At 55.7% G+C, this 14,696-nt stretch overlaps 1 protein-coding gene across 2 annotated transcripts in view; it reads left to right on the top strand.

The window, feature by feature from the left end:
- PDE2A (phosphodiesterase 2A) overlaps positions 1–14,696 on the top strand; it is a 360,750-nt gene that overhangs the window by 305,930 nt on the left and 40,124 nt on the right. For both annotated transcript variants that reach the window (XM_045022966.1, XM_045022975.1), the window contains 4 exons: positions 7,306–7,465; positions 8,326–8,378; positions 10,692–10,766; positions 13,343–13,384. In XM_045022966.1, coding sequence (XP_044878901.1) covers positions 7,306–7,465; positions 8,326–8,378; positions 10,692–10,766; positions 13,343–13,384 — 330 coding nt within the window. The remainder of the gene's footprint in view (positions 1–7,305; positions 7,466–8,325; positions 8,379–10,691; positions 10,767–13,342; positions 13,385–14,696) is intronic.

The following is a 14,696-nucleotide window of genomic DNA, read 5'->3' as shown; positions in this document are numbered from 1 at the left end:
CCCCTCGAGGCAGGGCTGTGATCCGCTTTGTACAGAGCGGGAACTGAGGGAGGCTAAGTGACTTGCCCAAGGTCCCACCGCGTGTCCGTATCAGAGCAAGGAACAGAACCCACATTTCCTCCTCTCTTGGGCAAATCGCTGGGCCTCTGCGCCCCATCTGCTAGAATGGGAATGAAGAGCCTTCCTTTGTCTGTTTAGCCCGTGAGCTCCCCTGGGCAGGGCCTGTATTGTATCTAGCTAGGTGCAGACAGCACCCCAGTGTGTGTCTGTCTGCTGTGATCTGCAGCTTCACCTGGCTGAGAGGAGAAACTCAAAGGGCCGGTGCCTGTTTTTTCACTGGGCTCCTTTCTCCCAGCCCGCAAATTCCTCTGCAGCTCTGGGTACCCAATCTGCAGAGCCAATCAGCCAGGCCTGCAACACTTATTACCACCTCCTCCGTTCCTCGTGCCTAACCCAGGAGATCCCCTGCTCCTCGGGGCACAACAGAAGTCTAATTTCTGCAACTAGGTGCTTCCTAGAGTAACTTCTTCCTACTGCCGCTTTGCCACAGCGAATCTTCAAGCATCTCCCTCCTGGAACTGACTCACCGCAGGATGCGACTCCGTACGGTGCTGCTCGCCGAGCCCTGGAGGATCATTTTAAACCTCGACTCAGTGTTGTTGCCGAGCATCGCAGGTCCTATTCCCGTGTACGGATGCTTCACGAGGCCACCGACCTCGGCGTAGCTGCCTTACCTGAGTCACGAGCAACCTGTGAATTTGCCACTTGCGTGGATGAAATGATCAGGGGTCAGACTGTCAGGGGGACGACCGGTTCCAAGGATCCTGAACGACTCCTCGTGATAAAAAGCCTTTGCCTTGGAGAAAACCCGAGAAACCGCCCGACGGGTGGAAAGCACCATCCACGGTGCTGCGTCACCATCCGCGGCACCGGTTGTCTCCCAGCCTGCGCAGGGGAATGCAGTCCGATACAAGACTGCAACCTGCAAAGCTCCTAAGTCCATAGGCGCCGGCTCTGTGGGTGCTCTGGGGCTGGAGCACCCACCGGCGGCCGTGTCGATCCGCTCCTCCCTCTCCCCCCAGCACCCCCTGCCTACCGCAGATCAGCTGTTCAGTGGCACGCAGGAGGCCCTGGGGGGCGGGGGGAAGGAGTGAGGGTGTGGCGCACTCCAGGAAGGGCGCAGAACGGGGCGGGAAGAGGTGGGGTGGGGTTGGGACCTTAGGGGAAGGGGGGAGTGGGGGCGGGGCCTGGGGTGGAGTGGAGTGGGGGTTGAGCACCCCTGGGGAAATGAGAAAGCCGTCACCTGTACCTACATCTGCCTCCACGGTGCCTTTACCCACCCACACACCACATTGCTACCCGTGCTACAGATGTCCTTTATTCCACCGTGCCACAGTCGAACCTCAGCGTTCCGGACACCGCGGGAATGGAGGTTGGCCGGAACTCTGAAATGCTCGTAACTCTGAACAAAGCACAGTTCGGGCTCCGGATCCAGCAGCTGATACTCCAGGCCAGGCTTCCACAGCAGCGGAACTCCCTCCTCAGTGCCAGCAAGACTTTGCAAGCTTATCCCCCTCCTGGGGTGTGTGTGTGTGTGTGTATGTTTGAAAACAGCGTGTCCCCCTCCAGGCCTGGGCGTCGGGGAGATGTGAAAGCAGCGCAGACCCCAGCACTGCTCCTGCTCTCCTGGCTCCGCCTGCCTTGAGCGGACAGGCCCAGCCTCATGCTGCAAGAGGCTGCCCCACGTGTGGGGGTGGGGACCATCAGCCCAGATGTGCCTACCTTTAATATGCAATACAGGCACAGTACAGTATTTGCTATTTTTTTTGTCTCTCCTCCTGCCTGATTGGTTACTTCCAGTTTCACTTGGTGTCCAGTTGACCAGTCAGTCCGTAATTCTGGTGTTCGTATCTTTGAGATTCTGCTGTATTTGCCGGCTCCCAACCTCAGTTGCAGCCTCCTGACATCTATCCCAGAGGGTATGGTGGATCTCCCATCCCCATCAATGGCTAGTTTATGCAAAGGCTGGAATGTCCAAGGGAAAAGCTATGAAGCCCAAAAGGGAGTTTCTATTTTAGGAGGGAATCATCAAAAGGATCTTCAGAGGATATTAGTTCCCAGCAGCACAGAATCTGCCCTGTAAACTGAGGATAGGCCACAACCAGGAATCGTCTCTGACTTTCCAGTAGTTTTCACCGATACCACAGATGTTAGAACAAGCACAAGATCCAGCCAAAAAGCAGTATGGTGCCTGTGCAAGATAAAGTGCTAAATGTACCAATTGCATGGAGACAACCGCTCAAGGAGGAGATTCTGAAACCATGCAAATCAGGTATCATTTAACCAGCTGATTAATCAGAATGGGTTTCTTTATCCTGTCGTTCTCGCCAGTAAGCCTCATGGTGCCAGCTGTATGTGTGTGGACTTGAGAGATCTAAACTCCAACATTGTCATGGATTGTCATGCTCTACCCAACATCAGTGAAATGCCGCACACCTTTAAGGAGGCATGAGTCTTTATGATCCTTGATTTGTCACTCCATGAGGTTCGTTCCAATTCCAGCGGATGCCATTTTGGTTCGCCTCTGCAGCGGCTGTATTCCAGGAAATGTGTGGCATTTTTGGAGAGACAAGGGATGGTACTTACTTCCTAGATGACATTGAAAGATGAATCTGAACATGATGTCCTCCTAAAAGGGTTCTAGAAAAACTTCAAAGACACGGACTTACCATCAGCAAGAAGAAATGTCAGTTCCCTACCAACTCAGGGACATATAGAGGACATACAATCTCTTGGAACAACATACAACCAAAACCAAACTTGGTGAAAGCCATCTGTGATGCACCAGAGCCTAAAATCAAGGACAAACATTGGTCCTTCTTGGGATTGTGTGAATACTATTCAAAGTTTGTACTGTACAGCAATTTGCTGTGAAAGTAGTTCCTTTGCGCCATCTCCTGGAAAAGGATGTGAAGTTTGAATGGGATGGAGAGTGCAAGAACAACTTTAACAAGATAAATCATGCGATTTCCAGCAGTCTGGCTCTTAGAAGCAAATGATTGTCATAACAGGAGCTTGTGAGTTCTTGGTACTGTCTTGACTCAGCTAAAAAATGGATGAGAAGTCACGACTGCAGAGCCCTGACTGATCCAGAAAAATCGTATTCCGTCATCGAGCAAGAAGCTCTGGCATGTTTCTGGGCAGGAAGACATTTCAGAACCTACCTGTGGGGTTGGAAATTTGTCTGAATATCTGATCACAAACCTCTTTCAGCTTTACTCCCCATGCAAGGTTCTGGTTGAACAGCTCTAAGAATTGCCAAATGGGCCACCTAACTAATGGACTTTGATTTCCAGACAGTGTGTCTTCCAGGAGCCAAGAACTCCACTGCAGATTGTTTCTCTCACCTGCCCTTATCATGAGGGTGCAACAGAGAAAGCAGATGCACTAATCTCTTCTACAGCTCCAGGAGTGATCAGTGTCAGAGGGCAACAGCCATGAGAGAGGACAACACACTTTAGGACCTAAAGAGTTACCTAGTCAATGGATGGACTTATAAGACGATTACACCAGAACACTTGCAACCATATAGACACGTAAATGAATGGAAGTTGAGACTTGCCCCATTTTCTTGTGCCTACACTTCTGAGAGAACGGTTGCTTCATTTGGCACATGAAGGAAATCTGGGAAGGAGTCGAACCAACAATGGTGACAAGACTTCTGGTGGCCAGTGATGGACAAGCAGGTTGAGGAAATAATCCAGGATTGCCTGGCTTGTGAGTCATGGAAAATCTTCAACATCCCTCTCACCCCAATTGACGATTCCAACTGTCCATGGGAGAAACTGGCTCTTGACATCATGGGACCATATCAAGATCAGCCTGGTACACAAAGGTTTATTCTAGTCCTGGTAAACTATCATTCAACATGGCTGGAAGTTCCATTCACCGGAAAGGTGACCTCTGAAATAGCCATTAAGTTCATGTCATCAGTTTTCACCCGAGAAGGGTTTCCTAAGGAGTTGGTAACTGACAATGGAATGCAGTTGACTTCTGCTGAAATGCAACACCACCTCTGTAGCAACGGTATTGAGCACAACATGGTTTCTTTATACCAGTGGTCCCCAAACTTTTCAGCATCACCCCCACCCCTTACACCTGTCCACACACACACCCCCTGAGCTGAGAGTGGGGCCGTGGCTCCCGGGGAGGGGGGAGGGGGGAACGCAGACAGGGGTAAGGGGACCGAGGCTGAGGCTGCAGATGTGGGGCGGGTCAGGGGTTGGGGCCAGGAATGGAGCTTCAGCCAGGGACGAAGACTGGGGGCTGGGAGCGGGGCTGGAGCCTGGTGCGGAGCCGCGGTCGGGAGAGAGGGTGGGGGTGGGGCTGGGCACCCGGGCTGCATCTGGGAGCAGGACTGGAGCAAAGCTGGGAGCAGAGCGGGGCTGGGTGGCACTCCCTCCTCGCCCCCCGACGGGGCTGGCCCGGGCCCCACCACGCCCCCCTAACATTTGTCCATGCCCCACAGGGAATATCACCCTTTGAACTGTTAAGAGGATGCAAGACCAATGCACGACTTCCTACCTGTCCAGGGCTTGTGTGTTCTCTTGTGTCAACCAAATCCTCCCATAGCTAGTCGCAAAGGTGTTACGAGCACACAGGAGAAGCACAGGCAGTACGGAGCGCGGAAGAACGGTGCTAAACCTCACGAGTTTCAAACTGGAGATTTCGTTTGTGTGAAGCTGCCATTCAGAGGCAGAAGAAGGGCGTTCAGGACGTCCGTGTCCTTTGCAGATAACAGACCCCCGAGCAGATTCGGATGGATTAATGGATGGAAAGAAATGCACCGTTTCAAGGTTGTCGGCAGCTCACCCGCCAGCAGCTGGAGAAGAGGATGCTGATTTCCACCCTGGCCCAGAGAACACTGATGACACCGATAGCGATGATGGACAATCTATAGCATTTGGGAATTGCTCCATTGCCAGGTCTCGGTCCTGCCTCTCCGTGTACTCGGAGGCGTGTGAGACAAAGGAGACTGCCTGAAAGATTGGAAAACTTTGTTGCTGGACCAAGTGACAGGTTGGAATTGACGGTTTGAAGTCTGACAATGGTTGTTCTGCAGGGGAAGGGGGTGTTGTATCTAGCTCGGAGCAGATTGCTAACCCGGTTCGTAAGTCGGTTTCTAGGGGTTCCTGGAGCTTTGAGCCCAGGAGCAACAGTTCCCAGGATGCACCAGCGGAGAGCAAAGGGAGGGTGGAGAAAGAGGAGAAGAGAGAATGTGAGCTCTGGGAAAGTGAGAGAGGGGAATAAACCTTCTCTTTTGTGGTTCTCTAGCTTCCTGAGTCTTCCTCAAAGGGGTTCAGGGACAAAAGACCATATCTCACTCTGTGTGTGTGTGTGTGTGTGTGTGTGTGTGTGTGTGTGTGTAAAACACCATATCTCACTCTGTGTGTGTGTATAAAACACCATGTCTTGCGCTCTGTGTGTGTTTAAAACACCAGGTCTCGCTCTGTGTGTGTGTGTGTGTGTGCGTGCGTGTGCATGTGTGTAAAACACCATATCTTGCTCTGTGTGTGTAAAACACCATGTTTCGCTCAGTGTGCGTGTGTAAAAGACAATGTCTTGCTCTGTCTGTGTGTGTGTAAGACCATATCTCGCTCTGTGTGTGTGTGTTTGTGTGTGTAAGACCATATCTCGCTGTGTGTCTGTGTAAAAAACTGTATCTTGCTCTGTGTGTGTGTGTTTGTGTGTGTAAGACCATATCTCGCTGTGTGTCTGTGTAAAAAACCGTATCTCGCTCTGTGTGTGTGTGTGTGTGTGTGTTGTGACAAAGTTCCTCCTCTATCTTGGTGGGTCCTGCGCTTATTGGCGGATTTGCTCACCTCAGTGATCTTCCCCTCTGGTGGAACCCACAGTCTGGGTCAACTCCTCCTGTGTCTGATCGGGAGTTGGGAGGTTTGGGGGGAACCCGGGCCCACCCTCTACTCCGGGCTCCAGCCCAGGGCCCTGTGGATCGCAGCTGTCTATAGTGCCTCCTGCAACAGCTGCATGACAGCTACACCTCCCTAGGCTACTTCCCCATGGCCTCCTCCAAACACCTTCTTTATCCTCACCACCGGACCTTCCTCCTGGTGTCTGATAATGGTTGTATTCCTCAGTCCTCCAGCAGCTACACCCTCTCACCCTCCGCTCCTTGCGCCTCTTGATCCCAGCTCCTCACACCCAACTCTCACTGACTAACTGGGAGGCTTTTAACTAGTTCCAGCCAGCCCTTGATTGGCTTCAGGTGGCCCAATCAATGTAGCTATCTCCACTGCCTTCTAGAAAGATCTTAATTGGCCCCAGGTGTCTTGATTAACCTGGAGCAACTGCCATTTGGTTACCATGGTACCAGGGATTTGGTTAGCCTGGGGCTAACATACCTGCTCCTCAATACTTTACTGTAGCCATCCGGCCTTGCCCCATCACAGTGTGTAAGACCATATCTCGTTCTCTGTGTGCGTGTGTGTTACAATAAGGGTCTGGTTTTGGTTGGGGATTCTAGGTGCTTCTTTAATACAAAAAATAATAACCGTGGATTTATTACAACAGCGATTTAAGGAAGGAGACGACTGTCTTGTCTTATGATGTAAAAGGGACAATAGTAAAAAACATTAAGGAAACTTTGTTTCCTTGGGCTATTTTCTCGTACTGGGTTTAATTCTCACCCCTAGTGGCGCAGATTTACCTGGCAAGGTGAATTCACTTCTCAGTATCTAATCTAGTCTAGGCCACTGTAGTTCTAACATGCCTCTCACCTCGGTATCCACAAACACAGCATCTGTCAGCTCCCGGCTCCCCAAAAGCTGGTTAACTTTCTGTGCCAGCCGCCTGGCTCTCCTCGGGGTGCTGGAGTCCATCCCTTCCCTGCTCCAGACTGTCCCCCAAGCTCTAGCCCCCTCCTCTTTCCATCACCCCCGGACTGAGACCCTGAAGTTCCCCCAGGAGCTGGTCGTAGGCTGGTGGCCTGGGACGAGGGCGTGGCCGTATGCAGGCCACTTGGGTGTGCGCGTGGGAACTGGGCCATGTGCAGAGGGGAAGGTTTACATGGCCTTTGAGGCTTGAAGCTGTTCTCGCTCCCGTCCTGGTGGCTAGGAAAGAGACCAGCCTGACCCAAGCTCTGTCTGTAAGCAGCCGTGCCCAGTGGGTGGTGCACGGAACAAGCCCCTAATGGATGGGACGGGGGCAGGGTTACAGGAGGAATGGGAACAGCCCCCCCCCCGCCCCGCTGACCCCTTTCGCCCCACACCTGCTTGTGCCTTGCAGATCCTGGTGGCGTACCGGCGTGTCCAAACCCTCCAGAAACTGCAGCCCTGGCCCCAGGTCAGCCTGTCCACCAGCTCGTCCCAGAATTCCCTGGCCAAGACCGAGAGGGCAGCGCACAGCGGCTACAGCGACCTGGACCGCAAGATACTGCAGCTGTGCGGTAAGGGGGAGGGGGGCTGAGCACTGAGGGGGGCCGGCCGGCAGCGCAGAGTGGGGGTCCCCATCTCTAGAGCCGCCGGTGCCCACGTGTGGGGTCGTTGCCATTGGCACACGGCCCATGCTGCATCCAGGGACCGTGGCGCGATAGACGGGCCTGGAGGAGTCGCTGCGGTGGACGGGCCCTGGGGCCAGCCAGGCCCAGCTGCCCCGGAGCAGCAGCCCAGCCCCTGGGTGGTACTGAGCGCTGCGGGGGTGGGGGGGCTGGACGGATGCAGTCTCGGCCGTCGAGGATCCGCCCGCCCTGCAGAGACACTTCCCCCATGGACATTTGTCCGGTGGTTGGAGCCCGGGCTGCTGGATTCCCAGGCCCCATCCAGCTGCATTTGGATGTTTATGTGAAAGGAGGCGGGTACTGGGCCCTGATTCCTGGCTCTGCCCCTGCGGCTGGGAGACAGTGGGCTCGTTCTTGCCTCGCTCAGTGCCTCGGTTTCCCCTGCACTGAGCTGCCTCCCGGGGCAGAGGAATGAACGAATCAGCGCCTGGCTCTCTGAGACCATCAGCCAATGGCCTGACTCCGCCTGGCAGCTCCCACCACGCCACAGGGAGCAGGAGCGCCAAGAACTGACCATCCTCTGGCTGGTGGGAGACGAATGGCGGAGGGGACAGGGACGGGGAGGGGGAGTCACCAGCAAGATCGTTACGGTGCAGGAGTTTCTGGAAGCACTGACTCCTCCCGGTGCCCAGCCCGGTGAGCTGGTTCAGCTGGGTTAGGTAGTGGTGCTCCCTGGCTTCCCCGGGCGGCTTAACTCCCTCCCGCCAGCCCATCACCCTGGCTAACGCTCCCATTCGTTGCTCTTGCAGGGGAGCTGTACGACCTCGACGCGGCCTCGCTCCAGCTCAAGGTCATTAACTATGTAAGTACCTGGGTGCTTTGCTGTGGCCGTCACTGACCTCCTGGGGAGGGAACGTTCCACTTCGCAGGGAAACCCAGGGCAGCCTTGCTAGTGACCTCACCTGCGCAGCAGAGCGTGTTACTGAGCGTTGCCGGCGTGTTCCTAGCACCGTGCAGATGTTAGCTGCTCCCTGCAGAGCGTCTTGCACACAGCTGCCCTCTGCAGGGGCTGGACAGAGCGGGGAGGTTCGCAGAACGGCAGAATAAACAGGAAGAGACGGGGCGTCTGCTTTATTTATCAGCATTTCTAGTGCGCTCATTGTCCTAGCAAAGGGGTCGGGTTGAGTGCCCCGCCCAGACCCAGCAGCTTTGTTTAATTTAACACCCCTCAGTCCCTGTTCTCACCCTTTTGGTTGCAAAGCAACCTCCTGACCAATGTCCAAAGTGTCATCACTAGGCTTCAGAGTGAACAGCATCTTGCTGCACTAACTCGGAGGGGGCAGCTCACACCTCCCCCTTCTCCTGGAAGGATTTAGGTGACATTTGGGCAGGTTGAGCAGCTTGTCCATACAGCTGAAGGTGTTGCTAGAACACTGCCGGTAACCTGCAGCTGCCCTACCTCAGGGGGTGGCTTGGTGAGATCTCACAAGCTATCAGGTGGGGTCAGTCCGGCTACAGCTGGAGGCGGGAGCGCTGGCGGTTCATGGAGCAGAGCATCAGACATGATGTTGGGGGCCGCTGGTTTGGGTATAGGGGCCTTGCGCAGCGACGGCAGGGAGGTGCTTTGTTGTTTCTGGGGGCCTGGTGCAGCGTTGGGGTGATGCTGGGTTAGGTATGTGGAGCTGGTGCATTCTCGTGAGCACAATCCCTGGGGCTGGACAAAGCCCAGAGACTCAAATCTGGGCTCCAACCCTCTCCTCTTGTGAGTGGGTCAGACCCCGAGCTCTGCACACAGCCCGGGCTCAGGCAAACCGTCCCTCGGCGCCCAGGGGTCTTGGCCGATGGTTCAGGAGGGGAAGTGCCCCGGTGGGAGCTGGGGCTTGTCCCCCGTGTCAGGTTGGTTCTGTTGGTTTAGCTCGTGCCTCTGCACTCCCCAAATCAAGCTAACCTGAGACGAGCCAGGGCGAAAAAGTGACCGAGTACATGGGGCTAAAACCACCCCTGTCGTTAAGCAGAGAATTGGGTCTCCCGGCTGTGCCCTCTGGAGTCTGCTTTGCCAAGCGCATCTTGCAGCTGGCTTGTGTTGGGGAGGAGCTTGTGTCGCTGGGAAGGGGGCTTTGGGGTGCGGGCGAGGATGGTGAACATAAGAACGGCCGTACCGGGTCAGACCAAAGGTCCATCTAGCCCAGTATCTGTCTACCGACAGTGGCCAATGCCAGGTGCCCCAGGGGGAGTGAATCTAACAGGCAATGATCAAGTGATCTCTCCTGCCATCCATCTCCACCCTCTGACAAACAGAGGCTAGGGACACCATTCCTTACCCATCCTGGCTAATAGCCATTTATGGACTTAGCCACCATGAATTTATCCAGTTCTCTTTTAAACGCTGTTATAGTCCCAGCCTTTACAACCTCCTCCGGCAAGGAGTTCCACAAGTTGACTGTGCGCTGCGTGAAGAAAAACTTCCTTTTATTTGTTTTAAACCTGCTGACCATTAATTTCATTTGGTGACCCCTAGTTCTTGTATTATGGGAATAAGTAAATAACTTTTCCTTAGCCACTTGCTCCACACCACTCATGATTTTATATACCTCTATCATATCCCCCTTAGTCTCCTCTAGTCCACCCTAGAGAGGTGCTGCTGGGCTCTGACCATTGGAAGTGATGGTTTCCCTCTATCTGGGGAGCCCAGTGTCTCTTCAGTCCGAGCTCTAAATCTCAAACAAAGGTTTAATCCCTCCTCTGCTTTCCTAGGCCCCTTTAGCTCTTACTCCCCATCACTCTCTGCCTGGAGCCCGTTCAGCAGCCAGCTGTAGCACTTTTTGGGAGCCAGGATTCCTGGGTTCTCATCCTCCCTCTACCACTGACTCCCTGTGTGACAGTGGGCAAGTCACTTAACGTGCCGTGCCTCAGTTTCCCCACCTGTAGCCTGGGGAGGAAGATGCTTCACCTTTGTCAGTACAAGTGCCAGGTGGTGGTGAGAGTGATGGGCCCCCATCACCCAGGCTGGCTGAGCTAAGCTACCCCACATTTGGGCTGCAGATCTCAGCGGAACAGGCTGGCGGGTGTGTCCCAGGGCCTCCTGCCTGCGCTGGACAGTGTTGTCCCTTCCTGCTCTAAACAGGGTCTCTCGAAATAGGGTCTAACCACTGCCCCATCTCTCTCTCTTCCCCAGCTGAAGCAGGAGACCCAGTCCCCCTGCTGCTGCCTCCTGCTGGTCTCGGAAGATAACCACCAGCTCTTCTGCCAGGTGGGTGGTACCGCAGCCCCAGGCGGGCCAGGCCTGTCCTGGGGGGAGTCCAGAATTCATCCTAGGGAACAGCCAGAAACAAGTAAACCCAGCTGCCTTGCTTGGAGCACAGACGGGGCCTTCTGCACAGTGGGAGGGAGGCAGGGTTCCCGGGGCTTGGGGTGTCACTGGCTATTCCAGGCAGAGCACACCCCCATGAAATAAATCTGTGCCCGTCACTGTCCATGCTGCTCTGCTGAGAGCAGCTTTCCTTTCCCTGGGCTTTCTCCTGCAGCCCCATCCTCCCCTGTCCCGACGGGGCCAGTTCCAGCCGGGTGCTCCTGGGACATCACTGGACGTCCACAGTGCTCAGCACCTCGCAGGATCAGGTCTGGAGGGTCTCCGGGGCAGGGGCTTGACTCCCCCTCATCCCTGTGTGGTAGGGGGGTCATGCCGGTGACCCCAGTGGAGACGCTGCGGAGCTCCGCCGTTTGAGTGGCAGGGGAAATGGGTCCGGATCCCTCTGCTGGCGAGTCTGCACTGTTCGTAGGGCACCAGGAACGTGCCTGGCGCTGTGGAGCAGAGCCAGCCAAAAACCGCTCGTTCCACCCGCCACAGCACAAAAATGCATCCAAAAATGGGACACAAAGGTCAAAAGTGTGTAAATTTCACAGGAAGGAAAGAAAGAAAAGAAATCTGCCTGGGGAGGACCAGTAATGTTTGGCTGGCTCCTCGGGCAGCCTGGGGGGCTGGAGAGCTGGCTGCCCGGTTTGTCGGCTGCCCAGGGAGCCAGGGAGGTGGCCAGCCCATCCTGCCGGGGAGCAGCAGAGCCTGGAGGCCCTGGCTCGGTGGCGGCAGCCGCGGAGCAGCTGGGGAGCCCAAGAGGGTGACTGGTGGCAGAAGATTAAGGAGGTTCCCACCTGGAACTTGCCTGGAGCCTGTTGACAGTTGTGTTGCAATCAGGGATCTTGTCAGGACAGTTGCAGAGTCAGAGAGTTCAAGGCCAGCAGGGACCAGATCATCCAGTGTCTCCTGTCCTGTCTGTCACAGGCCACCAGCCCCACGGGAGACTAGACCGTGATGTGCCACAGGCAGTGAATAGGAGAGTGACCCTATCACGGGGTCCACTCACCCCTCGGCGCCTCCTCCTGGCCGCTCTGGGAATTAGCGCTTTCCAGGTGCTGCGCCCTCCTCTGGCCACGTCTCCCCCCGTCCTGCCTCGCTCTGCGGCCCCTCTCGCTCCAGGAGCTGCCACTTCCTGTTTGTCACACACACACACCCCGGCCAGGTCACTATTGTCCTCCTCTTCCGGGGCATGCAAGTCCTTCAGGGCAAACTGGCCCCGGCAGTCGGCTCTCCGCTGTCTGGTCTGCACCACTTCCCCAGGGGCTGGTAGGGGAGCCCGGGCCCACCCTCCGCTCCGGGTTCCAGCTCAGGGCCTCTCCTCAGCAGCCAAGCTCTGCCCTCCCCCACACTTAGCTGCCTTCCCTTTCTCCTGAGCCTTCCCTCCCTCTCTGGTTCTCCCCCTGCGCTGGGTTTGCCGGCCCAGGGAGTGACTGCAGGCCCCAGGCACACCTCCCTTCTCCTTCCCTGCCACCCCTTCTGCTCTCAGCTCCTGGGCGTGATCCGGGCCCCTCTGTTCCTGGCCAGCTAAGCCTCATTTAACCAACCCCTGCTCCCTGGCTCCTCCGCCACGTGCAGCCCGGGGAGTTAATTGGCCCACCTGGCCACCTTAACCCCCTCAAACCTTGTGGGGGTGCACACCCCATCCCAGACCCACACGTTGCGGAGGAAGGTGCAAGAACCCCAAGTACAACCAGGGGGCCAATTCCTTCCCGAGCCCACACATGGCGATCAGTTAAACCCTGAGTATGCAAGCCAGAACCAGCCAGCCCAGCACCTGAGAGAGAGAAAGATGGCCCTCCCCGTCCTAAGTCCCACCTCCAGCCCTGGCCATCCTTCATGCTTCAGAGGAAGGGGATTAAATAAACCCTCCCAGAATACACCGGGGGGGAGGGAGGGGCAAAAAATCCCTTCCTGACCTCCGAAACCCTGAAGCTTTAGGAACATACATAAAAACCAGCCCAGCAAAGATGCTGAGATGGGCAAAAATGATCCCGTTGCAACACAGCCCAGGGCCGGTTTGTTTCAGTGTCGCTCTGCGGTGGGATGATGGGCCAGGATGCACGTTGGTTTGCCCTGGAAGACCAACTCCAAAAGGGGCTGACCCTAAGGGTCATGCCACCCCCTACACTGGGTCTGATTTGAGTAAATTCTCTCCCCTTTCAGCCCTCCCCTCCTACAGGAGCATTCCCTGTATTGGAACACTGGCTAGGGACTTTTCTCCTTTCGCTCCAGGGGCAGAGACCTGAGCACCTGGAGCAGGAAGACCTGGATTCTGTTCCCGCTGCTGCTACAAGTTCCAAGCTCACCCACCTTGAGCAGCTTTCACAGAGACAATCAGTTCTCGGCTAATTAGACCCTGCTGCATAAAGGGTTTAAATTCTCTCTCAGCTCCTGTTCCGTGGCCAGGGCTTTCCAGAGCACCGATTCCTCAGCTCCTTGGCCCTCACCTCTGTGGTTTTTGTTTCCTCCAGGTCGTGGGAGATAAAGTGCTGGAAGAGGAGATCAGCTTCCCTGTAAGTTGTTACATGTTCTCTGTCGCTCAGCAGCAAAGCTCAGCTCTGTATTCCCGCCCGGCTGGGGTTTAAATCAGCCCCGCTCCAGAGATGAAGCTAGCCATGGGATGTACATACCGGGACAGTCCTCATGCTTCCAGGCATAGACAGCTCCCCAGCTGGGGTCAGGAAGGAATTCCTGGAGTAGGGTGGCACATTTACAGTGTGGGGGTGGCGTGGGGTGGGGGCGATGAGGAGAGAGGGGTCCCAGACCACCAAGTGTGGATGCAGATCCAAAGTTCGGGAGTGCTCAGATCTGGTGTTTGCCTCAGTCCCATCCTGAGCTGTGAGTTTCTGAGCACATTTAGCCCTGGCCACACTCAGTCCGACCCAAGAGGAGCCATCGACTTCTCCAGCTGTGGCAGGTCCTTTGGCCTCTCATTACAGACCTGAGCCACGACCACTGCCAGCCCGTGTTCTTGCTTGTTGACTGACGGCCTCCAGTGATGCCAGCCAACAAGTGAGAACATCCGGTCTGGAACCACGTTGAACTCTCCCGGGAGAGCGGCTGCAGCCTGGAGGAATCTGGGCTCCAGCTCCCTTCCCAGGCCATGCGTCAGGAAGCCGGTAAACACCGACATCGTTTCGTTAGCGCCGGGGCTGCTTCTGTCCTCCCCCCTTGGCTCCAGGATGCCCCTTCCTCTTTCCCCAAGGCTTTGTCCAGGTAGATCCACTTTAAAGCCAACCGGGAAACATCTGGAGAGCAGCCAGCAACTCTGGCAGTGCACGCTGCAGCCCAGCTGCTGGGAAATGCTTCCATGCACAGATATTACAGTCCAGATGTTCAGTGCCTATGTCAATGGAGCTGCCCCGATTTACACCAGCTGAGATTCCAGCCGTTAGCTCTGTTAACTGTTCCTCAGAAGGCGATCCTCCCCGCCTTGCCACCACCCTCAACGTCCAGCCAAGGGGCAGAACGAGCCTGTCCTGGCAATATCCCCTCCTCGTTCTCCAAGAGGAAAGGGGTGGTCCACCTTAGGATAGCTAGAAAGGAGACCATCCACAAAGAACCCATCCCACCTCTTCCCTGGAGCCCAGTGCATGCTGGGCCAGGCCCTTGGGGCTGCATGGATGGGCAGACTTGGGCCAACATTTTCGAAAGCACCGAAGAAACGTAGGCTCCGCATTCCCGTTTTCAAAAGTGAGGCGCATTTAGGAGCATAGAGCCCGTTGGCTTTAAATGATCACGGAGCTAGTGAAGCACGTCGACCAGCGGCTTTCAACTGGCGGGGAGCACATCCAACTTTCTAGAGCAGGGGTGGCCAACGTGTGG

This window comes from Mauremys mutica, chromosome 1, assembly GCF_020497125.1.
Source record: "Mauremys mutica isolate MM-2020 ecotype Southern chromosome 1, ASM2049712v1, whole genome shotgun sequence".
Taxonomy (NCBI): domain Eukaryota; kingdom Metazoa; phylum Chordata; order Testudines; family Geoemydidae; genus Mauremys; species Mauremys mutica.
Note: the sequence above shows the minus strand (reverse complement) of the source record. Positions and strands in the feature narration are given on the sequence as shown.